This window comes from Oratosquilla oratoria, chromosome 18 (assembly GCF_046742065.1).
Source record: "Oratosquilla oratoria isolate Oo_2021 chromosome 18, ASM4674206v1, whole genome shotgun sequence".
Lineage (NCBI taxonomy): Eukaryota > Metazoa > Arthropoda > Malacostraca > Stomatopoda > Squillidae > Oratosquilla > Oratosquilla oratoria.
The window spans coordinates 18,760,938-18,787,439 of record NC_134794.1 but is presented as its reverse complement, the minus strand read 5'-3'; the positions used below and the strand labels follow the sequence as shown (position 1 = coordinate 18,787,439).

The 26,502-nt window shown below is 41.2% G+C and overlaps 1 protein-coding gene across 7 annotated transcripts in view; it reads left to right on the top strand.

Moving 5' to 3' along the window:
* The window catches only part of l(2)gl (LLGL domain-containing protein l(2)gl), an 80,035-nt gene that overhangs the window by 17,048 nt on the left and 36,485 nt on the right, over positions 1-26,502 (top strand). For 6 of the 7 annotated variants that reach the window (XR_012967291.1, XM_076201666.1, XM_076201665.1 and 3 more), the window contains exons 2-16: positions 2,327-2,424; positions 11,066-11,150; positions 12,427-12,536; positions 13,103-13,246; positions 13,551-13,689; positions 16,024-16,220; positions 17,226-17,374; positions 18,205-18,377; positions 18,803-18,926; positions 22,495-22,634; positions 22,739-22,891; positions 24,432-24,536; positions 24,806-24,965; positions 25,075-25,255; positions 25,878-25,955. Coding sequence is in view for 6 of the 7 variants with exons in the window: in XM_076201666.1 (XP_076057781.1) it covers positions 2,327-2,424; positions 11,066-11,150; positions 12,427-12,536; positions 13,103-13,246; positions 13,551-13,689; positions 16,024-16,220; positions 17,226-17,374; positions 18,205-18,377; positions 18,803-18,926; positions 22,495-22,634; positions 22,739-22,891; positions 24,432-24,536; positions 24,806-24,965; positions 25,075-25,255; positions 25,878-25,955 (2,036 nt within the window). In the remaining variant the exon portion in view is untranslated. The remainder of the gene's footprint in view (positions 1-2,326; positions 2,425-11,065; positions 11,151-12,426; positions 12,537-13,102; positions 13,247-13,550; positions 13,690-16,023; positions 16,221-17,225; positions 17,375-18,204; positions 18,378-18,802; positions 18,927-22,494; positions 22,635-22,738; positions 22,892-24,431; positions 24,537-24,805; positions 24,966-25,074; positions 25,256-25,877; positions 25,956-26,502) is intronic. The other variant, XM_076201663.1, reaches the window with a different exon arrangement.

Sequence of the window (26,502 nt, the reverse complement as noted above, 5' to 3'; positions counted from 1 at the left end):
TTTCGAGTCGGCACTACGAACCTGGTGGGCAATGAGTTGGGTGTGTAAGGTCAAAGCATTAACCATATGTCAGGCCGTATATGATCTCTGAACTCTCATACAGAAGTGTAATATATATGTTGATCACGACTCCAACAAGTGATCCAAGACAGCGGTGCACACACACACACACACACACACACACACACACACACACACACACACACACAAGCTGTGCAAAACTCCAGGCAGTGTTGTCAATTGCACCGCCTTCAAGTCACCACTATTGAAGAAATGTGGGACAAGGACAAATCCCTGCTTCACCACCTCAGGATGCACCGGGAAGAACTTGCAAATACCCCCAGAGAGGTTTCAGTGCTTGAATGCGTGCGTGCGTGCGTGCACACGCACGCACCCAACATAAATGACAGTGCGTGATGGGAGCTATTTGCTGAAACTACTGGGGAATGAATTAACGGGAGATTTTCCTTTATAATTAAATCTTAAGCAAAGATGAAAAAAATTGGTCTTCCGTTATTTCATTTCCCAATGGTTTGTGCGTGCGTGTGTTTGTATTTTATATATATATATATATATATATATATATATATATATATATATGTATATATATATATATATATATATACACACACACATACATGCATATATGTGTAGACATGCGCAGTCGTATCACATGCCTGAACGTCTGTCAGCAGGCCTTCTTGACGTGGACAGCAACGGCTAATATATTTTGACCAAATTTGAATCTGTGTTCGGCCCAGTCGGTGGTGGGCGTGAGGCCTGACTGCCGAGGATGCTGGGCTTGCTGTTGCCGAGTTTATATTCGCACCAGGACCTGAGTAAAGAACCACCCGGAATACAGAGCGTGTGCAAATGCGTTACGGTAAAGCATGTGGTGGAGTTATTGGGATGCTATGTATCTATTTTAGCTGGTCGTTGCCGTGCCTTTTTGTTCTTTGTAATTTTACGAACATATTGGCTCAGAATATCGAAATGGGCTCGGGTTTCATGTGGACCCCGTAAAGATTCTTTGCCACCCCTCTCTCTCTCTCTCTCTCTCTCTAATAAGAAAAACACGTAATTTTTTCGTTTACTCTTGTCAATTATGTATCCATACCGTTTTATATTTTAATTGGGTCACATCTCTTCACCTCCGTGATGCTCAAATAAAATCGTTTGCCGTACCACAACAAAATCGTTAAAATGTGCATTTGTAGTTTTTCTTACTAGTCTCCTATAGCATTAAAGCTTGTCACTCGTTCTGCCTTATGTAGTCCCGCCATCTGATCCTGTCTTCATATAGATGCTGGTTTTCGATGTTTTCATGATTCCCTCCCCTGGCTTCCACTGCTCCACTATGTTGTCCCTCCACCTCATTCTGGGTCTTCCTACTGGTCTTGTTCCTTCAGGTCTCCACTCGTAATATTTTCTTGGATATCTGTTGATGGGAAAGTAAAGATCATCTTATATACGAGGCATGGTTGCTTACCACGAAGATTAGAAATAAAATTTAAGCAATAGAAATTAAAGTTAAGATTAATAAGGGGTGTCACCAGAAGAGACAGAATCCGGAATGTTTCCATCAGTCAAGAATTAGGAGTGGAAAATATCCTTAAATTCATTGAGAAAGGACAGCTACGATGGTTTGGTCTTATGAAAAGAATGCATTTGTAGTAAGGGAAAATCTGAGGTTAAGCGAGAAGAAAATATCTGACACTCGTCTGTTGCTAACGGTGCTAGCGCATATTTAGAGTGAATCAGGTTGGCATGCGTCTAAAGGTATTTGTGATTCTTTTACTTCGAATATTTTATTGCAATATCCGAACCTAAAAATCAGAAAGGGTCGCGATATCATTATATCGCCACGGACCAAACTCCTCTTGATACGAACAAGAGCAGATCTCGTACATTTGGCAACGTGTATGGCAAGTTACGGGTGACATTATCGTCAGATGTTTTTGAAGTGAAACGGTTAAACGTGTTCCAGTGCAGATTGTTTTGAACTTTTAATGCATATCTGGGTTCGCTGCATTCGCAGCAAGGTCGATTGGATTTATAGATAATTATGTTACACGGGGCTGATTTTCAAATACAATTTCTGTGTATTGTAACCGTGACATAAGATATATTCATCAGACATTGCATTTATAAATGCACGTATATATTTTGTATATTCTTAAAATTTGAGGTTTGTAGAATATTAAAACCTGTCAGAATTTTATTTGGATGTATAATCGTGTGTTTAGTCCCATTTGTTATGTGAATTTATGTGCCGATACCGTTACATGGCATCTACAAATACAATTATTTTTGACGTTTGTTTCAGGCCTGCAACCATGGATTTCCCGCCAAGCCGTCTGCCCTCGCGTGGGACCACAAGCTTCGGCTGCTGGCCCTGGCCTGCAGAAATGGTGATGTCAGAGTGTATCCTTTTCATATTATTTATCTCTATTTATTCTGGCCTTGTAAAGTATGTATGAATTCTATCTATATGTCAAAAAGCCTCTTCCGCCTTATAAGGGAGGTAGGCAGGCAAGATTGAATATGTAATGGAACATTTATGTGGAACGGTTAACATAGAATAGGTACCACAAAACTGAACAGAGTAGCATGGTGGCTGCTGGAATTAAAGTGCAAGATTTTCCCCTGGGCAAAAGTCGAATATAACATGGTCATTACTTTGTAGCCTATCGCGTTTGGCATACGAAATAAGGTAATGGTTCTCAGGTACACTAGCGACTCGCAGTGACCCCTCGTTTCGTAAACAGATTTACATCGATTATGGTTTTCATTTTTACGTTATCCTAATTATCCTCGATAATATTTTTAAATTTCAATAAAGAAGTGACTCCTTAATTTCCAGGCAGTTGTGTACTATTTCTGAACCTCGTTTGGTGACATTTTGAATAGTCCATTACAACATCGTGTCGGTTGTGTAAACAGACTTGGAGCTTCTGTCGTGTTGATTTCGATGCTGCTTTCGCTACCCGCCAGCCCTCCCTGCCCCTAATCCAATCAGTGCCTCTTTGTTTTCCACGCTGAAGTCCGCCATTGTAGTTCTTCCTCACGTAGGCTATATCATTATGCAATGTGACCCGAGACCCTTGTTGATACTGTCATTTGCATTCGTGGGGTGATGAGTTTGTTTTATCGGTTGTGTGTCATCGATATTATAAGTTCTTAGCGCTTTCCGTTGGAATCGTTTTCAAACGGTTAGCGATTGCAACGGCCAGTTTCGGATGACGTGATACTTGGCACGTAGAACCACGTATTCTGTTGGCGTTTGAGAACATGGCTTCAACAATGTCTCCGCCCCCGACTTTGCGTCTGTACACACTCTCGCGTTCTTGTATTTTGTGTGTGTGCGGTCATTAACTCTTTCACGTGATGACCACATTATTATCTGATCTTTCATCTCTTCTGTATTTTTGGTTGATGTTCTTCCTGCCTTGCCTCCTATTGCCCTCCCCCCCCGTCTTATCTTCAACCCCCCCTCCCCGTGCTTTTGCTCGTCATCTTATCTGCTATCCCCCGTGCCTCTTCTACCACCATCATATCTGCTCCTCCTCTTTGTCCCGTCTTGTTTATCATCACTTTGCCCTTTTCTGGTCGTCAGATCATCTTCCCTCCTTTTTTTCCTCCTCACCTCTTGTCAGTTCCCCCTCCCCACACTTGCCCTCGTCCCATCCTCCCTTCCCCTATGTCTGTCCCCCTTCTACCGTCGTATACTTTCACCTTTCTGCCTTCTCGACGCCATTTTACCTTCCGTGCCCCCAAGCCAACCCCTCCGCCTTGACGTTAATTCCCCCGGCAAGCTCACCCCCCCCCCTCAGCTCCACCATTGATTACACCTTTGTTCCAAAAGTGTGCTCCCCAGGCCCAGTCAGGCATGGAGAGAAGAGTGAAAACACGCCAGCGATAGGCGCATTGCGTGACCTTGAGAACTGTCGTAAAGGAGCATTGAAATCCCTCCGATGGGTTGCGGGTGCCACACCTTGATTTCGCTCTCGGTGTACAGCCTGGGTGCATCGCAGAACATCCACAAAAAAGGAGTGACACACTTCGGGTCGACACAGGCAAAGGAAGGCACGCACTCGAAACGTGCGAATCTGCAGCGGCCGCTAGCCAACGTCATGACGTCAAGTCGACTCGCTAGTTGCGTGACTCGCTGCTGGCCGGGCCTTTGCGCGCGGCTATGTCGGATGCGTAATGGGTTTGTGGCTGATGTTACTGGATTCCCATCGGGCTCTTGTTTTGGCACTGCACAGTCTTCTGGGGCGCGTCCGGAAGTCTCGGCCGGCCTAGGGTAGGCGGTGTTGTTGAGGGGCCTTGTCTCGTTGGGGTTGAGGATTATCCTGTTAGAGGTAACGCGTTCGCTCAGCGGTCGTCTGGGCCGCGCCGCTTTCATTTCGCTCAGCACCGTGGCTGAGTTGCGGGGTAACCATAGCTCTTCAATCCAGCCTTCATACCAAATCTGCGTGCACACACACACACACTTACATGTGTGAGGGATGTGAAGAGATGGTTTTCTCTACAGATGCGTGAAGTGGAGTAGCATAGATACAGCCAAAGCTAGAAACACAAAAAATAAAACTAGGTATTAATTGAGAATAAGAGATCGGATCCCATGATCATAGCTCATTTTTTGTATGTTAAAATCAGTACATAAACGACAAAGTCACCTATTTTTATATCCTGTGAACAGCGGGATGGGTGTGTGGCTTGTGTAAAACCACAACATTACTCATAGGTCGAACTGCGGACTCTGAACTTTTATCCGGTAGGATAATAGTTGTCGATCACGAGTACAGTTCGTGACACACACACACACACACACACACACACACACACACACACACACACACACACACACACACACACACACACACACACACACACAGGTTGCTTAAAGTGTTAGGAAATATAGCTTGACACATAGTTGTGTCGATTAGTGGCACAAAGTAGGAGACATAGTACAAACCGACAACTTAAATTAACTTTAGGCAAAGTTGGATAAATGGAGACAAAGATTGTCCTTCAGGGTCGGTGGAAAAATTAAATATATATATATATATATATATGTGTGTGTGTTTGTATATATGTGTGTGTGTGTGTATATATATTTATGTGTGTATGTATATATATATATATATATATATATATATATATTTTTTTTTTTTCCACCAAACCATAAGGGTAAGAAAGATTTCCCTTTCCATACGTACACACCTTTCTCTAAATATTGGTTATTCTAGTATGTATATGTCACCTTAGAAAGACTACATCTATTTGTTGTTCAATAAGTTAGTGTATATGGTGGTGTTGGGGGTCCCTACTGTATTGGATTACGTGCTGGACTCATGATCGACAAATATTTCCCCCGGATGAGAGCTAAGAGTTTATATATTGCCCAATTTATGATACTTCTTATGACCTCACATACATATAAAACCAACAAAATCCCGTGATCAAGGGGGATAGTAACAGCTTGCATTTTCGGCGAAAGTTTTTCAAGCAGGCGGGGATTGAACTCGGGACCTGCGTGGGACCCCGAAGCGCAAACTACACTACCAAGTGTGTGTGTGTGTTTGTGTTCAGGAAACCTGACATCCAACATAAAACAAAGGTCCGGCCCCAGCTACACACATCACAAATAGACCAGTCTCTTTTCAATACCCCCAAACAGCACCACATAAACACACATCCATACGAACATTGCAGAAGAGGCCCAGCAGTTCAGTTCTGGACGGTCCCTTCTTGATACACACAAAGAAAGAAAGAGGAAAACGACGATAAACATTTGTGGTCAAGACACGTACAAGTCTCACTATCACCACGCCTCCGTGGTGATAGTGAATCAGGTTCACACCAGACACCCGCACGCAGTGTTCTCACCTCCTCATGTCCCGGAACTCTAAAGGCAAGGAGATCTCAACCCGGTCAACCGGGGAAAGCTTCGGGCGGTGGGGTGGGGTGGGCATGGGATTTGATCAACTGAAAAAAAATGTTATCAGCTAGTACCTTTATCTTTACAGTTTTCTTCTCCGTTATGACGTTAAGTTGACTCGCTATCCGTATATCTTTTGAGGCCACACTGTCACCTAATAGGACTGGTGATGATGGTTTAGGCTGATTGGCAAAGAAATGGGGTTATGGATAGGGACGTGTATGGTGCAGTCAGTCCTCCTGGGCCATGGATTCATTTAAAGGTTAACCCTTGCCCTAGGGATTTGTGTAATTTTCTATCTGTATTGCTTAAAATTCTAGAATCAGCATTGATATACATTGGTGTAGCAAACATAGAATGAGTCGCCCATGTACCAAGAATTTTCTATTTTTCTATTTGTAGTCATACAAATTCTAGGAACTGCATTGATTGGTGAACTACAAGTGGAGGCGGAGGGGGGGGGGCTGGCTCACGCCGAGGATTCTAGGTTGCCAACGTATTAGAAAATTTAAGAGGCCCGCAAAAAAGAAATTAATAAATCAGTAAGATAGATAAAAAGAAATGCAGCCTATTCCATTCTCCTACATACTCGTGAAAAAACACATGAATTCATAACGATTCTTCGATTTAAATTTGGCCGTTGGCTTTTGCCGGCTTTCTCCTTTGTCACGAGGAGGCACAAAAACGAGGTGTCGTCAAAGAATTGAACTATTTTCTTTATCTCGTATTTTACTTAATTTCATCTTGAACCAGTTTGAGTCTGATTTGAAAGGACGTTTTGCATTGATTATCTTCATGTGCTTAGTGCGTGTTCATGTCCTTTCGAGGATTTTTTGTGTGTAATATGCGTACGTACGTGCGTTTACATAACACGTCTACATGGGCACGTGTGTGACTGCTTGCTTGCTTGCATTTGTTTATATATTTCTTGTAATATCCTGTAATACTATTGATAGTGTATTTCTTAGTTCATCGGAGACTTGCCTTTGAGCTCACTATATTGTTGTGGTTGGTGCCTCTTGTATCGTGTTCTGTAGTGTAGATTTATTCACGTTTGTAGCATGTTTGAGAAAGTGCGCGTGTGTACGAATTGGTTTTCCCAGGATATGGCATTTCCTAGTTCTCTGCCCTGATTACGTTTTGTGTGTGTGTGTGTGTGTGTGTTACAGTATCTTTCCGGCTTTAGGCGTTACTGGTGGTTGTGCCCTTCGACTATTTTAGCCGAATTTTTTGTATGTAGAGTATTCCTCCCTTTGTTATGCTTTGTTACTATTATTGTTGTTGCAAACTCCATATATGGTTTAGCCACGCACTTTTCGTTTGATAAACTACCCCATTCATCCAGTACTTGTTTAAACATCTATTTTTAGATATTTGCAGATAGTTTGTAGAACAGCTTTAAATAGTCTCCTTGTGTTTATGGCTTTTGCAGCTTGACAAAGTCGTCGTTGTGTGCGAACCTCCATGTCAAGGATGCATTATTCTGTACTACAGAATAATTAAATCACACACCCTCTCTCTCCTCTCGCCCTCCCATCCCTCCCTCCATTCCTTCCTCCCTTTGTGTGGCTGGGTGAGTGGGTGGATGGGTGTGGTATCTAGGGAAAGTGCCTGGGTTGGTACATGTTCTGCTCGTCGTTAACGCAGCTTGGCGTTAATAAGTGCGTGCGTGCGTAGATGCGAGGGCCAACTTATCGGAAGCCAGGCTCTGTATGGCTTCCGTTGTCGTGTGTTGTGATGGAGGGGGAAACGACCCTGTCGGTAACTTTGGTGACACATTGGTGTCAGAAAAAAACAAAGAACTCCGCCATTTGTGGTGTTGTTTAAATAGGATAAGGTAGGATATGGATTATGTGGTAGGGTGGGGGGAATTCATCCCGCCTCTAGCGTAGCAAAATCCTGGAGAATATGTCCGGGAACGAGTTGCTGGTATCGACGCCTTTGCGGAACGAGCCTCTGCGTGCTGTTGCCGGAAGATACCTGAGAAGGGTCGGGAGCTTAAGTAATGAAGCTCAACAGTGATCCCCCGGGATTGAAGATGTAGTAATGGGGACCTGGCGTATGGAAGGAATGCTTACTGGAAGGGAGCTTATAGGCAGGTCAGCTACGCATTTCCTAGCTCTATCAGAAGCGTCCCAAGGATTCGTTCGTCATGCAGGCCTGTTAATTGCTGGCCTATGAGAAGTTTTAACCTCTACAACACGAAACCGTGCCCATAGTGTTGAATGTAGTCGTTTGGCGTTAGCTGGAATAAAAGTCTGTTCAAATGCGTTTTCGTAGCGAAGTGGTTCCTCTTGATAGTAAAACATGTTTAGCACATGTATCATATTTTCGCCGAGTACGTGGGGGAGACCTCTTAAATTAATGTAAGTTGGTAAACATTTTTGATGGAGGATTTTCTGAAAATTCATTCAGTCTGCTGTATCTTGAATGCGTAGGTTGATCGTGATCCGTTAAACCGTTTTTGCCCCAACTTTTTAAACAAGTTCGGCCTGCTGTTGATAAATAGATTGTTCAGAGCTTAATCATCGGTTTACTCTAACTTTAAATCTTCCTTTTTAAAGGTATATACTTTTAGCTAACGTACCTTGTCTGTGCTGTGTTTGGGTGTCTGTGCTTGTGGTGCAGACTTTCAGTTTGCCAAATTGTGATTTCGTGTGGTTTTACTGGTTTGTGGTTTTCCTTTCCCCTTCTCTTTCTCACTTTTTTTTCTCTCTTTATCAGTCAGTTTCAGTTCCTTCGTGCCCCTTTGTATTAGTATTAAAAACTTTGTTTTTCTGTTGCACCAGGTGTCGTGTAATTGTCTGATTGATCACGTACTAACGCGTGATCACCCATTTTTCCTTAAGGAACACCGTGGTGTGGTTGGATTTGATACAGGTGTTCTGCACTAGATTTTAAAGAGAAATTATAGCATATAAATGTTAACATTTAAGACCAACCAGACAGGAAAAAACGGCCCAAACTTAGAAATAATGTATACGTAAAAATTATTTCGTTGGCAACTGTTTTGTCAACGGATGGAATGAATTTCCTCGCTCCTGTTACTCGTTCACAGTAATATAGTCAAAGTTTTACATTGTGTGTCGGAAACACCCGCATGCTGTAGTGACTGTTAGCGCAGTAATGTGTATGCTTGTTCACTTATCTGTTTATATACATGTCTTTTTTTTCCATCCGGCCACGTTATGGATACTTTTCATCCGGCTTCGTAATGGACCGGAAGGATACTGTTGGCAGATTATGCCATTGTAATTGTAATCCATTGTGTATGAAAACAGTGTATGAGAGAGAGAGAGATTCACTATGGCCGTGGGTCATGTGCTGGAATCGTGATGGACATTATTACTCTCAGGCAGACCAACAGACACACACACACTCATTCGCGCCGCCTAGGGCTGAAATGATTTCAGTATCGCTGCGGGGTGAGTCGTTACCCTAACTCTCGTGGGCGGGGAGTTGGGTGTGTGTAAGGTGACAGCATTACCCATAGATCGGTCATATTTGAGCTCTGAGCTCTCTTCCGGGAGGGAAATAGCTGTCGATCACGAGTCCAACACGTGATTCAATACACACACATCCCGTGGCGCAATGGTTAGACTTCCCGGGTTCGAATACCACCCAGGGCTGAAATATTTTCAGTTTCGCTGCACTGCGAGTTATTACTCTAAACCAGTGTTTCCCAACCTTTTTTGGCTGCGACCCTAAATCCACTCTTAGCCTGGAGTCGCGACCCTATTTGTAAAAATAAATTCAACCATTTCATGTTATATTTCTACGTACTTGCATAATGTTTATAAATTTTCGTTTTTATAGTTCAGTTTATATTTACTAGCACAATGAATTTAAATACATTTGAAACTTGAATTATTTTTTTTTTTTTTTAAAGACCCTCTGGCGACCCTCAAAAACACCCTCGCGACCCTAGTTTGGGTCGCGACCCTGGGGTTGGGAACCACTGCTCTATACACCCGAGGGCGGGGAGTTGGGGTGTGTGTGCGTGTGTAAGGTCATAGCATTACCCATAGATCGGCCACATATGAGCTCGGAGCTCTCTTCCGGGAGGGAAATAGCTGTCGATCACGAATTCAACACGTGATCCAAGACCATGGTGAATCACACACACACACACACACACACACACACACACACACACACACACACACACACACACACACACACACACACACACACACACACAGACTTATTAAAGTGGGATAGAAGAAAAACACCACAAGCTAGCTCTCTCTCTCTCTCTCTCTCTCTCTCTCTCTCTCTCTCTCTCTCTCTCTCTCTCTCTCTCTCTCTCTCTCTCTCTCTCTCTCTCTCTCTCTCTCTCTCTCTCTCTCTCTCTCTCTCTCTCTCTCTCTCTCTCTCTCTCTCTCTCTCGCTCTCTCTCTCTCGCTCTCGCTCTCATTGGGATCAAGATCGGGTCTGCATTGCCGCGTGAATTTATACTTGCGATGGAAAAAGTATTGTTCATGACGAGAACTATCTCACTAAAAAATTTTACACCATGAAAGCAATTTGTAAGAAGAAATATGTCTAAATATTGTATTTTAAAACCACTCTTGGTCTCGTCCAATTTGGATTCGGTGTGTTACTCAGTTTGCCATTGGATATACTCCAATTTAAATCAGGTGGGTCTGCAATCACTACCGCACCCAAAGGAAAGAGATGGGATATCATGAGAGTGACTTAAGTCTTGTAAAATGTCTGCCGTTTCAACTCTGAAGTTACATAAATATTTGTATTTTGTATCAAACTTTTATCAAGCAGTAGTGTTATTCTAGTTTTTTATTTATGCAATGCCACTTAAGGGAATTATTTAAAAAGTTTTAAAAGTACAAAATCCTTAAGTGTTATAAGTGAAATGTCATTCAAAGTACCAGTGATTTAGAGTGTGTATAATTTGAAAGTTTACCACAGCAAACTGTTATCCAAAGCAGCCATGCACAGAATTGTTACAATATATGAGTACAGTACATCAATACTTGTTGATTTGGAATTTGCAGATTGTGTTTTGTGAGGGAAAATTAAGAACCAGTGCTTTGTATTTTCACATTTCACCTGTTTCTTATATTTCAAAAAGTTGTCGACTCCTTAACATTGTATCAGCTATGGAAAACCTGGTGTGGAATTCTATGGCCACCATCAGGGCTCGGATTCCCCGGTGGTCAGACTGATCTTTTTGCCGGGACAGGTGAGTCAGCTGCAAACAGATTTTCACTTTTTTTTTTTTTTTTTTTTATGTTCTCCCCAAGTGAAAAGAAAATGTTTGTAGTTGGGGATTTGTCTTATAGGCATACTACCAACTTGACAGGTTTCACTCAGGAATGTAGTAAGGGGGATGAGGTACATTACAATACAGTAATTACCAGTACCATATTTGACGACTTATAAGATGCACAAAAAAAAACATATATAGAATAAAAATAAGTCAGAAAATCAGCCTGTTTCTCATAAGGCCAAGATTCAGTTTTTGATAATGGCTAGTGTTAATTGTATGATAGCTGTGGCCCTTTAATCAAACTGCAAACATTTTCACACATGTAAACCAAGTCTGCATCACAAAAATTATTATTTTATTTACTTTTATTTATTTATTCATTTATTTATTTATGTAATTAAACCAAGGTCATAATGAACAAGTCATACTTACCAGTAATTTGTATGAAAAACATCAGTCTTGAAGACAATAACACTTAACCATGCCCAAATACCTGCCCAAATTGAGGTGCATCTTATATGCCTGTGCGTCTTATGAGCTGCCAAATATGGTACTTCATGTCTTTGATTTTTAAGTAGTTTCAGTTTGTCACACTTGCCCACCTTGATCCAGACATTCTTGAGTATATGTGGGTGAATACATAGAAGGCTTTAGTGTAAAGGTTGTCTATGCATATGATAGGAAAGTGTTGGACTAGTTTTGTAGGTTGTTTCTATAAGGTATTAGGTGAGCCTGACAGTGCAAACATGTGTAATGATTAGGAAGCCTTATTACCCAATGTCCATTTTTGTATCTGCTGTGGTAATTTGAGCTTGGGGACAAGTGCATGTGTAGCAAGAGTATTACTCTAGGTCACTCAAAGTTGAGGAGCATATACCAAAAGGTGTATAGATGTTGTAGAAGCTGTCACTTTTGACCTATGGACTTTGACAGTTGGGGCAAATGAATCTTTGCTTGGAATTGTACATTATTTTTGAGTGTTGGTATTATTTCTTTAAGTACCTCATTCAGGAAACTGATATTTCAAATTCTAGATGTAACTCAAGTATAACTAAAAAGATATTATCCCAACTTTGGAGCTGAAAGATTACTAATAGTAGGGATGAATTAATCTAGCAGACCACATGAACATATTTTGTAGCAAGTGAAGGACTGTCACTAATGTACATTCAGTAGTTGGAAAAAAGTAGTGTTAATTCACATTACATCAAACAAGGAGTTGTAATTTCTTCATATCTGCCTTTTGCAGGGACGACTTGTATCACTTTGTGAAGACAACAGTCTTCACCTATGGCAGCTTAAAGAGAAGAAGTCTCGATTGGAGCTTATACTGGTGAAGAGCACATCCATGGAGGGGAAGTGAGTGTTGTGTATTTTTGCTTTTGAGTCCAAATGGCTGTCCAGGGGTGTATGAGTTTTGTGTTGGTGTGTATGAGTGTGTCGCTTTGTTGTGTGTGAAATAATCCTGAAGATGTGGATATGAAGCTAAAGTTTATCTTATAAATGGATGTCTTGCTTTAAATTTGTACATGTTATTTTCAGTCCATGTTATGCATGCATTTGTATAAACAGGTTTAATGGGATCACTTAATGTAAACTTGCTTTTGCCACAACTTTAGAAAAACATTAGTTTGTTTAAGAATAGTTATTTAACAAAATATATATAATGGCAGCATTGGAAAGGAAGAAATAGCATATGTGAATTTTTTTTCCAAGTGATGTTTGAAAGAAAAAATTAGCAGCAGACAGAATATTCAATGTCAAGTATACATGAAATCAGGAGACTGAGAATTAAATTTTAGAGATAAGATACCAAAAGAATAATTATCCTGTAAGCCATAATAAAGTAAATGCATATCAGTATGCTAATATATATGTATATATTTATATATGTGCACATAATTTTTACATAATTTTGTCCTCAGATTAAAGAAGATCAGTGCTTTGGTAGCTGACAGTGCATGTGAACACCTGATGGTTGGGACAGAAGGCGGAAACATATACCTCTTAAACCTGGCCACTTTCAATATGACCGACAATATTATTTATCAAGATGTTGTGATGCAGAAGTAAGTATTTTTTTAGGTTTGCTGCTTGCTTTTGTTAGAATCACATACTTTAGTCTATTTTTATTGTTTACCCTCCTCCCCCCCTTTTTTCAAGTAAGATAACTGGGTGCAAATTTGGTTGGCATTTAGTTTTTTTTAATAGGTTTCAGAACCCATATACATTGAGATGATAGGTAGTAATGGGCAGTAAGTGCCTTATGGTCTCTTGTAGTCTCCTTCATTCTTATATGAATATACTATGATTAATCTGAAGTTGCTTATTGTGCATGATTTATGTATATTTGTTCATACTTTATTTTATCAGTGTTCCTGAGGACTACAAAGTCAATCCTGGTCCAGTAGAAGCAATTGCTGAACATCCAACAGAACCAGACAAAATTCTCATAGGCTATCAGCGTGGTTTAATTGTACTCTGGGATAAGAAAAATCTATGTGCAGATCAGGTATGTAATAACTTATTCTGCTGATGCATCATTTACAGCTGTTACTTTATTTTGTGTGTGTTTGTGTTTCTCACATATCCTTTTGTTTCCTGTTTCTTTTGTCAGTCTGACAATCTATTGCCCTGCTTCTCTTATGCAGATGTACAACTCCCAGGAAACTGGTCACAACCACTGTTTTAGTCGTAATTCACTCACTGAAGAGATTTTGTGTCACTATCTAGAAAGATAAACCAGCTTTGGCTGTTGGACCTTGCTCTAGAGGTGCTGTGTCTTGCTGCATTGCATTTATCTGAGTTGTGTGATGGGGTGCAGAGATGACCTGCATACATGAGGAGCAAAGATGGGAGAAAACCTGAGGGGCTGGCACTGTCTCTAGCCAGTCCACTATTATTGTACCTTCCTTCTTCAGACACTTTGCATGACACCCATCTAACCTTACCTGTTCTCATCATTCTCAATGCTCCACATGCCCCATCTTTTCTTATGTTCCATATTCCTTTCCCATCACAGTCATTTTCTTAGCGCCTCCCACTGTCACAATCAATCCCTCCACATCCTCTGCATTCAACAATTCGATAAATTACTATACCCATCTTTCTTTTTTTTCTTTTTTTCTTTTTCTTTTTTTTCCTCCAAAGTTTTCTGTCATATTTCTAACCCCTTTTTACATCTGCTGTCCTCTTTGTTACCTTTATCTTATATTTTCCTTCTCTTTTTTCTTTGTACCTCTCATATGCTTCCTGAATCCTACTTTGCAACCGGTCCCTAAAGGCTCACTTCTTCTCTTCTATTACTATCTTCACTTCATCATCCCACAACTCGGTACCCTTCCTTCTACTCCCTTCCATTCTCCTTGTTCCACATACCATCTTTCCACACTTTGTCACTTCCTTGAAGGACATCCATTTTTTTTATCTACATACATATACCAAAGGCTTTTTTTCCCCCGTATAAGGGAGGTAGCCAAAAAACAAAGGCATAAAAACCACTCCCACCCATTCTATCCCTATCACACTCCACTCCCCTCCACCCCCTTCCCTCCCTTTTATCTTGGCACCTCCTGGATGATGGGACACCCCTGCATCTCGTCCACAGCCCTGGGTCAGAAGCAGTGTCACAACAGCACATCCACAGCAAGGCTGCTTCATTTAATCAGCAAACCTCCCCCCCCCCCATCCCCTCATGCAGAAAAGGAGAAGATGGGGGAGAAATCCCTTCGGGCTGCGTCAAATTATTTCTCACACATACTCCCTCACCCCTCATTCCTCACCCATTCCACCTCGTGCATCACAGCATCATTCATATACAACCATTCTCCATTCACCTGTCTTCTGTCCTCTCCCATCCTTCCTAAACAGACATTCCCCTCCTTCCCAAAGCCCCTTTTACCCATCCATCCATCTCATCCTAGGCCAACCCCTCATGTTCACTCCTTCCACACCTCTTTTACTAGTCTTTCTTCACTCATTCTTTCCATGTGTCCAAACTATTCCAATACTCTTTCATCAACCCTATCTTCCAACTCCTTTTCCACCCTGTTCAACTCCTTGCCTCCTTATTTCTCATTGTATCCACCCTAGTAACCCTTATCATACTTCTCAAACACATTCAAATGCCTCTCTTCCTCTATGTTCCATGTTTCTGCCCCATACAGTGATGTCGGTACAAAATCTCCTCTTAGCATCCCTTTCCAAATGTCTATTTCTCATTACACTTTTTAATCCACCAAGGCATTTACTCACTTCTCTCAATCTACATTCTACCTCCACTCCTCCCTTTCTTGCCACATTTGCACCCAAGTATCTAAAACTATCCACTTCCTCCAGTCTCTCACCCTTAATACTCACTTCCAGTCTGCTGCCACTTTCTCCTCTTGTACATCTCGTCACCTTACTTTTACCCACATTTTTCTTCAACTTCCTTCTTTTGCACACCTTCCCAAACTCTGTCACTAACTTCCTCAATCCCTCCTCTGATCCTGCTACAACTCAACTGCTACCTCAACTTTATTTTCTTCACATTTACACATGAGAGTAACAGTGGTTTGTGGCAAGGAAATGGAAGATGCTGCAGACATATATGACATTGTCAACATGCCCATATTTCCCTGTACTGGGGTATTGATTGCATAATATTATGTAGTGATTGCATGGCAGCATGCAGCTGATGCTTTAGGAACTGTTTTGAGGTACCCCTACTGACAGGAGTCACACATGATCTGTCTATGTTGGAGTAAAATCTGTACTCATACAGGAATGATGCTACTTTTTCTTGCTACTTCTTTCCTTTCCCAAATAATTTTTCCCTCTTACATTTCTTTGTTATACTTTTCAGACTTACACCGGAAATCAACAGCTGGAATCCCTTTGCTTCCACCAAGATGCTACCTCTTTTATTTCCTCTCATAATGATGGCAGCTATGTTATTTGGGCAGCAGACAAATCCCCTGACCCACAGGATGGTCCCAATACAGTGTATGGCCCCTTCCCCTGCAAGGCAATTAGCAAAATTGAGTGGCATGCTGCAAGAGAGTAAGTTTGTGTATTTAGGTTGAAAGTGTGTATATATTTTGTAGTCTTCAGGAGTAACCATCACCATATGAGATCTTTTATGTCTTTCCATATTGAACCCAGTAAACTCTTTCACATCAGTGATGACCCCTTAGTATTATGAAATTATTGAGCATCAGGCAGAATAAAATATGGAAGTGGTACCACCATCTCATAGTGATAGGAGATAGGAGTCTTGGTGGCTGATTGATGTCCCAGTGCTGTGGTTGCATTGAAGCATAAATCGGATAGCAGCATGCCTCTTTGATTCAGTCCAGGATGAGTGGCTACTTATAGCTGAATGGCAAATCGGTTATCAGTGGTTATGTGTGAATGATATTTTGACACAGCCTGAAGGGATTTCTCCCTGTCTTCAATGTTACTGCATGAGAGGATGGAGAGGAGGGTTGCTAATTTAATGAAGTGGCTTTGCTGTGGAGGTGCTGTGTCTTGCTGCATTGCCTCTGACCCAGGGCAATAAGCAAGATGCAGGGGTGACTTGTTATCCAGGAGGAGCCAAGATGAGAGGGAGGGAGGGGTGGAATGGGTGGGAGTAGAATTTTGCCTTTTGATTTTGGCTACCTCCCTTATAAGGGGGAAAAAGCCCTTGGTATATGTATGTATGTATGTATGCAAATCAGTTGAGCTGGAGACTTGCACCTTTGAGTCCGACACCCTGGGCCAAACAAGTACTGCCTTGATTGACATTTCGTTGTCTGCAGCTGCCCCGCACATATATTTCTGTTTTAATTGTATCGTCAGTTCAAAATTTTGGGGATCAGGTAATGATGATAGGACTGGGTATCTTGTTGGAGAAATAGGAGTCGGTAAGTTGGCAAAGAGTGTATACAGTGTACATTCATGGGAACTTGCTTGTTAGCAAAAATATAAATTTGTTTAACTTGGCTTTTATATTACTAGCTGATAGTAATAGACAACAGGTGTTTGAAATTTTTATTGATCCATATTACCTGTTTTCTTTTTCAGTGGTGATTTTATAATATTTTCTGGCGGAATGCCACGTGCCAGCTATGGAGATCGGAATACAGTAACTGCCATTCAGGGAGAAACTCATGCCACATTTAATCTGACCTCAAAGGTTGTGGATTTTGTTGTTGTGCATGAGGAAGAAGCTGGTGAGTTTAAAAGATAACTTGACATTAACTTGGGATTTAAAGTTAAGGTTCTGATTATTAAGTGGGAAAGGGCCTATTAGCATATATATGTGTGAATACCATGAAAATAATGAACAGTAAGTAGCATAAGCTTGTAAAGTTTGAATACAAAGGGAAAAGATAAATGATAGCTTGCATAGACCTTCTTAACATCTATAGCTCTGATTATGGCTGTGCAAATCCATATACTTGGAACTTGGAGTAAAATAACTAATAGATTGGATATACATTTCTGGTGTACATCATATGTATATCATCACTGATAACCAGCAAGCATTTTTATCTTTGAGGACAGTACTGAAGAGGAGTCCTATAGAGGTGGTTAAAGAAAGATTGGTGGGTAGTAGAAAGGAGAGATACTAAAGTTAAGAGTCATCAGTACTATTTTGAGTGGAAGCTTGTACACAGTACGTTAGTTGACCATGTAACTATAGGATGGGTGATATACGCCATGGGAGGGGTATAGTGGAAATGAACTGGCAGTATTACTAGGAAAGAAATGAGATATAAGTTTCATGTGGATTAAGAGGGAGTGCAGTGATAACAGAAGGAGCGAGAATTTTCCTCGTCAATACCTAGCTACCTTATTTTGTATGTTATGATAAAGTGGTTAGGGAGAGGGGTAGGGACAGATGGCACTTTCATGGTTGAAAGTGACTAGGATTGTAGTGATTTCATGGTTATCAATTTTTTTCCTTTCTCCCAACATTAATTTTAGATATTTATTAGAATGCTGTGATATATGTAGTAGAGTTAATTCTGGATGGTGCTATACTTGTTTCTTTTCCCAGGAGGAACAAGCTGCTTAGTGGTTCTTGCTGAAGAGGAGGTTGTGTTTATTGATTTGGGGACAGAAGACTGGCCATCCTTCCCGTCTCCTTATCTAGCTTCTCTCCACACATCAGCTATCACATGTACCCACCTAGTATCCGGTGTAATAACAGAAGTCTTTGATAAAATTCAGGTATGAGAATGATCTTAAGTTTTATCACTATATATTAGGAAAATATGTTTATAGTGCAGTTGAGTTGCTTGAAGTAAGAATTTATATATTTCAGTGGGTGAAGATATATTCCAAACTATTTTCTACATTGATGATTCATGGTTCTATTACTTTTTGATGTGTCGAGGAACAAATATCTTTACTTGCATGTAAAATCATGCTATACAATTACATAAAGTCAAAATTTGTTTGACTTTATTTAAGTGTTCAATCTTTACTTGTAATTAGAGGAGCTAGAACATTTTGTGGTCTTTAGGACATGGTGCTAGAATGGGCATTTAAGTGAACAAGAGAGTCCATGATTAAAAAATTTATTTTGCGTAATACAAAGATATTTTTGGTAATGCATTCAGTGTTTTGTTAATCCATTTTCCCTTCATCTAAAGTCTGCAGGGTCAAAGATGTATACTGGCTTGTCTACCCGTGACTGGCCCATTAACGGTGGTAACTTAGAAGTGACTGCAACATTGTCAAAACAGAAGAATATTTTGCTCACAGGACATGAAGATGGTAATGTGTTCTCTGTTTAGAAAAAAAATTATATACCAAGGGCTCCTCCCTCCTTATAAGGGAAGTAGCCGAGTTAAAGACACACACCTATTCCTACCTATTTCACTCCCATCCACCCCTTTTGTTTCCTTCCCATCTTAGCTCCTCGTGGATAGAGGGTCATCCCTGTCTCCTATCCTTTGTCTGCTCCTTTCCTTGCTCAACAGGCATTCCCCTCTTGCTCAAAGCACCTTTCGCCCCATCCATTCCCTCATTTTCAGTCATCCCTGAAAGTTCATTCCATCCACCTCTGCCTTCTACACCTCATGTACTAATCTTTCTTCATTCTTTCCTTGTGTCCAAACCATCTCAATAATATTTCAGCATCACTAAAAAAGAAATCTATCTATATACCAAGGGATTCCCCCCCCCCCCTTACAAGGGAGATAGCCAAGTCAAAAGGCAAGTACCCACTCCCATCCACCACCCTTTTCTCCCTCTCATCTTGATGAGTCATCTCTGTATCCCACCCACTGTCCTGTGTCAGAAGCAATGCAGCAAGACACAGCACATTCATTTCAAAGCTGCTTCATTTTTATCAGCAACCTCTCCCTTTCCATCCCCTTGTGCAGAAAAAGGAGAAGATGGGGGAAATCCCTTTGGGCTGCATCATCTCCCACCCCCTCCCTTCCTTGGATCACAGTATCATCTATACACAGCTATTCTCTACTCACCCCTATCTCCTGCCCTCTCCCTTCTTTGCTCAACAGGCATTCTTCTCTCGCTCAGTGCCCCTTTCACCCCATCCATCCGTTTCATCCTTGGTCATCCCCTCAAGTTCACTCCACATCTGCCTTCCACATCCCTTTTACTGATCTTTCTTCACTCATTCTTTCCATCTGTCCAAACCATCCCAATACTCTTTCATCAGCCCAATCTGCCATCTCCCTCTCCAACCCATCTCTCCTTCTCACCTTGTTTCTCACCCTATCCAACCTTGTAACCCATACCATACTTCTCAGGCATTCCATCTCAACACATTTAAACTTTTCCTCTCAGCCTCTTAAATTACAGGTTTCTGCCCCTTACAGTGCTGTTGGGACAATCACTACTTCATATAGTCTCCTCTTTGCATCTATTCCCAAATGCCTATTTCTCATGACATCTTTTAATCTCCCAAGGCATTTACTTTCTTCTCTCAGTCTACAGTTTACCTCCATCTCCACTCCTTTTCCTGTCACAAGTGACCCCAAAACCCTGAAACTGTCCACTCCCTCCAGCCTCTCTCCTTTAACCCCTTCCATACGGTGCCGCACACGTAGGCGTCATGGGGAGCGAGTGTATTCGCGAGGCTGCCATATCGGCGTCTTGATTATATTTATTGTAGTCGCCCCTCCATAATGACATTCTTTCTAATTCTTTTGTAATCGCATTTTCTATGGTTATCAAAATTCACGGGTGAAGAGAGAACGATCGATATAAGCGGTGACTATATTTTATGATGCGAGTATTATTACGACACGTCGTACGGCTGGCATTGGCTGCTGCCACCGAGATCTAAGTCCATGACGCCTACGTGTGCGGCACTGTATGGAAGGGGTTAAGGTTGACTTCCAACTTGCTGCCACCCTGTCTACTTGTACATCTCATCACCTTAATTTTACCTTCAAACTTGTCCTATTGCATACCCTCCCAAACTCTGACACTAACTCCTGTAACCCCCCCTCTGACCCTGCCACAAGCAGTGTTGTCAACAAACAACAACTGGCTCACTTTTTTTTCTCCATTTTCTTTAGACACCTCCAGTCCCCTGCCCATTAGCCTCTCCTTTACTTCCCACAACACCCTATCCATGTACACATTGAACAGCCATGGCAACATGACATATCCCTGTCACAGTCCCACCTTTACCTCATACCAGCTGCTCTCTCTCCATTTCCAATTCTAACACATGCTGTACTACTCTCATAAAAATTCTTGACTTCCCATGATAGCTTTCCCCGAATCCCATATCAGCAAAACCTCTGTCTATCCTGTCATAAGCCTTTTTCAAACCCATAAATGCCCCCAAAAAATCATTACCTTTTGCTGAAGCTTTCTCACATATCTGTCTTGTCACAAAATTTTTATCCACGCAACCCCTACCCCTCCTAAACCCACACAGTTCCTCACCAATTCCACACCAATTACATACATATACCAAGGCTTTTTCCCCCTTACAAGGGAGGTAGCCAAAAAGGAAAAGGCATAAAATCATTCCCACCCATTCCATCCCTGAATACACTCCACACCCCTCCACCTTCCCTCTTATCTTAGCACCTCCTGGATGACAGGTCATCCCTGCACCTTGTCCACTGCCCTGGGTCAGAAGCAGTGTCGCAAGACACAGCACATCCACAGCAAGGCCGCTTCATTAAATCGGCGACCCCCCCTCTCCGTCTCCCCATGCATAAAAGAAGACGGGGAGAAATCCCTTCGGGCTGCGTCAAAATTTGCTCACACATACTACCTCACCCCCCATCCCCCCGCCCATTCCACCTCATGCATCACATCATCATCCATATACAACCATTCTCCATTCACCCCTGTCTTCTGTCCTCACCTGTCCTTCCTCAACAGACATTCCCCTCTTCCCCAAAGCCCCCTTCACCCCATCCATCCACCTCATCCTAGGACGTCCCCTCATGTTCACTCCCTCCACATCTGCCTTCCATACCTCTTTTACTAGTCTTTCTTCACTCATTCTTTCCATGTGTCCAAACCAACCTAATACTCTTTCATTAACCCTATCTCCCAACTCCCTTTCCACCCCCATTCTTCTCCTCACCTCCTCATTTCTCACTCTATCTAGCCTAGTAACCCCCATCATACTTCTCAAGACACCTCATCTCAAACACATTCAAACTCCTTTTCTCTTCCTCTCTTATGTTCCATGTTTCTGCCCCATAGAGTGCTGTAGGCACAATCACTCCTTCATACAGTCTCCTCTTAGCATCCATTCCTAAATGTCTATTCCTCATTACACTCTTCAATCCACCAAGGCATTTACTCGCTTCTCTCAATCTACATTCTACCTCCACCTTCACTCCACCTTTTCCTGCCACATTTGCACCCAAGTATCTAAAACTATCCACTTCCTCCAGTCGCTCTCCCTTAATGCTCACTTCCAGTCTACTGCCACACCAATTAGAACAAATAAATGAATCAATGAATAGATAAACAAATAGATGAAAATACAAAATAGATAAAGTTAGTATAAAAAATGTGTACTTCTCTGTGGAAATATGAGAGACATGAAACCCAGTCTTGTATTTCCTCTGCCTCTGGTTTTGGGAAGTAGAAGGAAAGTAGAAATGAAATATATAAAATGCTCACTCTTAAAAACTATTCATCATCATATTGTTAAGTCCCTAGTCCATGGATTGAAATCAATTAAATCATTACATATTGTATAAATTGTTTTTTGTGTAATTTATGGTTATATGCAAGATTTAATTGTTAGAACTAGTTTTATACATTACTCACTGTATTATGAAATTGCATTCATAGTATCTGTGTACTCATGTCAATTTTGATTTTGTTTAAACAGGAACGGTGCGGTTTTGGGATGCTTCAGGTGTTACATTGACACTGCTGTACAAGTTATCCACTGCACAACTGTTTGTCACAGAAGATCTTGGTGGGGAAGGGGCATCAGCCGAAGATGATGATTGGCCTCCATTTAGAAAGGTAAATTGTAGTTAGATTATTGATATAACATCATTGCATAATTGCAGAATAATCGTACTTCTTTTAACCACATTCTTTGATTCATACTGTCTTTATATCTTCAGGCTGGTTTGTTTGACCCATATAGTGATGATCCTCGTCTTGGAGTAAAGAAACTTAAAATGTGCCCTTACACTGGCACAATGGTTGTTGCTGGCACTGCAGGACAAATTCTCATACTCAGTCTGTGTTCTGAAGAAAAGGAAGAAATTCCACAGGTAGGAAGTGGCAGTGAATGGAAGAGTGGATGTGGAGGTGAATTATGGAATGAAAGAAGTGAGGGAATTTAATGAATGATATATTTTAGTCTGTCCATGTATGGGGCATTACAAAAGAGAGGGTCTGTTGTGGAAGGACGGGAGAGGATAGAAGATAGGGGTGAATGGAGAAGGGTTGTGTATGGATGATGCTGTGATGCATGAGGGGTAGTGGGTGGGGGATGCGGGGTGAGGAAGTATGTATGAGAAAAAAATTGACGCAGCCCGAAGGGGGTCGCCGAATTTATGAAGCAGCCTCACTGTGGATGTGCTGTGTCTTGCGACACTGCTTCTGACCCAGGGTAGTGGACAGGATGCAGGGATGACCCGTCATCCAGGAGGTGCCAAGATGAGAGGGAGGGTGGAGGGGAGTGGAATATGTAGGGAATGGAATGGGTGGGAGTGGTTTCTATGCCTTCTTCTTTTTGGCTACCCCCTGTGTAAGGGGGGAAAAGCCTTTGGTATATGTATGTATGTATGTGGTGAGGAGATTGAGGTCTTGGAAAACTTCACTTACCTTAGTAGTGTAGTTTACAATAGTGACAAATCATGTCGGGAAGGTCTTTGAAGTATTGGAATGCCCTATGGAGTTATAGATAAAGTGAAAAAAGTGAGAGGATGGGGTTGGCAAGAGCTGTTGGATAGGAGAATGCTGAGGTGGTTTAGGCATATGGAAAGAATGAACAAGGAGTGAGCAGAAGTGGATGGATGAGCTTTGCAAAAATATTTTATGTTCTTCAGGTTTCTTATTTATTTTATGTATTTATTTTTTATGGACCCTTTATATTTTTAATCTGAATTAAATATGTATCTTCTTTCACATGTCATATATTCTGAGATAGATATGAGTTGGTTTAATCTTGATAATCTTATTTGAAATGTATTTTTGAATTGGTAGCTGTAATGGCATATAGGGCTGATGAGATATTATTGGGATGGGTCGGACACATGGAAAGCATGAGTGATGAAAGATTAGTAAAAGGTGTGGAAAGCAGAGGTGGATGGAGTGAACTTGGGGGGGGGCAATTGAGGATGAGATGGATGGATGGGATGAAGGGGGCATTTAGGAAGAGGGGAATATCTGTTGAGCAAAGAAGGGAGAAGGCAGGAGATAGGGATGAGTGGAGAGTGACTGTGTATAGATGATCCTGTTATGCAAGGAAGGGATGGGGGGGTTAGGGGTGCTTATGTGTAAATAGTATTTTGATGCAGCATGAAGGGGGTTGCCGATTAAGTGAAGCAGCCTTGTTGTGGATGTACTGTGTCTTGCTACATTGCTTCTGACCCAGGGCAGTGGGCAGGATACAGAAATTACCCATAATCCATGAGGAGCTAAGAGGAGAGGGGGGAAAAGGTGGTGGATGGGAGTGGAATGGGTGGGAGTAGGTACATGCCTTTGACTTAGCTACCTCCCTTATAAGGGGGAAAAACTCTTGGTATGTAGATAGATAGCTGTAATTTAAGCAAGGTAATGTAATTATGACGTACATTTTCATTATAGTGTGTTGAAGTGAATCTGGTTGGTGAAACTGATAACTTCGTCTGGAAAAGCCATCATAAGCTAGATATGCGTACTGAGGCAGTTAAGTTTGAAGCTGGAATGCAGGTGAGATTCCTGACAGATTTTCTCTGAAATGGAGAATATGTCATATATTAAATTTTCAATCAATTATTGAGATTATTGGCTACCTCCTGTGTAAGGTTAAAGAAGCCTTTTTGTATATAGACTGATTCAGGTTGTTATTGTCTTTATTAGTATCATCATTATCGAGGCAAGAAAAAATATTTGTTAAAATACCTTCATATTTATTTGATATTTACATGTTAATTGACCTGTTTATGTATTTAACTTTGGTTTGACTTTATCTCTTTTAGCCGAAAGTTGTGATTCAGTTTTACCCACCTGCCTCCTGCACATCTTTGGATCTTCACAGTGAATGGGGATTGGTTGCTTGTGGCACGGCTCATGGATTCTCATTATTTGACTATATTCAAAAAAAGAATCTCTTATCCAAGTGTACTTTAAGCGCCATGGGTAAGATGCACTTAAAGTTCTTCATAGTAGGAATGCAGACACGCAGATAATGTAATAGACAGTTATACCACTGACAAAATTTAACCTTTTTAATCTGATTTTTGTACAGACTTGGCCAATGCAGCAGATGAAGGACCTATGTCTAGACGGAAATCTCTAAAGAAATCCTTAAGGGAATCTTTTCGTAGACTACGTCGTGGTCGATCTCAAAGAAAAGGACCCAAACCTGAAGGTGCAACTTCCCCTGCAGCCCCTGCGTCACCTCAGAAGGCAGGGCGAGGAACAGTAAGGTGAGCGAGTAGAAGAATTGGATATTGCTTAAGTCGTGTAGCCATTTAGGTTTGAGTAGATTAGTTATTTGATTAGATCAGTGCTAGGCATTCCTTATAGTTGGCATATTCATGTGTAGGATTGCTAATAACTGTCTTAGGTTTTGAATTAGTCCTCCATAATCTCGTATGTGTGATATTAACAAGATTGTAATACAAGATGAAGTTATGATGCATATACACAAATACAAAAACATCTTCTCATGTCCTCATTTGTTCAAGGGCAGAAATGTTTGATTGCGGATTTATTTAAAATTTGGTTGTGCTAAAGTCTAAAGGATTGAATAGCATGATGGTATGGGAATTCAGGCATGCTGGCTTGTTAAAAAGCATAATGTTGCCTGTCTGGAATTTTTCTAATTTTGTGAAGGTTAAAGAAATTTGGCTTCCACCAAATCGTTCTGAAAATCAGTACTTGGGAAATGAAAACTGAAATTATTCAGCGAACAGATAGTGTCATGACTCAGATTGTTGTGTGTGGAAAATGCAGGATGAAAGAAAACAAAATGACGCATTAACTTTTAAGCCACTATGTATTGCATGGCCCTGAATCCTCTCCCCTTTCTCTTCCACTTATCCCAAGCAACATTAGGGAGGACGAGGTAGAAGACAATGTATCCTCCGAACCCTCTGACACCATTGTCAGTCAAGAAGCTGTAGGGTAATTGTTGTATTTGGTAACGTGTTAAGTACTACAGCATTGCTTTGGGCAACTAGACGTAGTTTAATGTCAGTATATACTGATTGTGTAGCTTCCACATGAAGATTTAGCAGTTTTGGTCTAAGATCTACAGCTTTGAGATTAGTTGCCCCAGAATGTTGCACGCATTGCATGGTTATGTGTATGCAGTTTCAGACATTTGTATGTGAATTATGACCCATGAATGAATACTTAAGCATTTATTATTTTTTTTCCCAAGTTTAAGCATCACCTCATTCTGTAAAAGGTGTTTCTTGGACACTAAACTCAAAAAGAAAAGGGTCTACTTCTTCACCTTTCAAAAGGCAAATTGAAAAATGTGTTTAATCTCCACTATTGTTTTTCTTTTTCACACTCACAAGGTATGTCCTGTGCTTTTTTGGTGTCCAGACTCAATGCTCTTGTACTTTACTTCCACTTGTGATTTCTACTCCCCATTTTCTCCACTTGTTTGTATTTCAGTTCCCCTCTGTCTTCCTGCAGTCTTTTCCTTGATCATATTTATCCT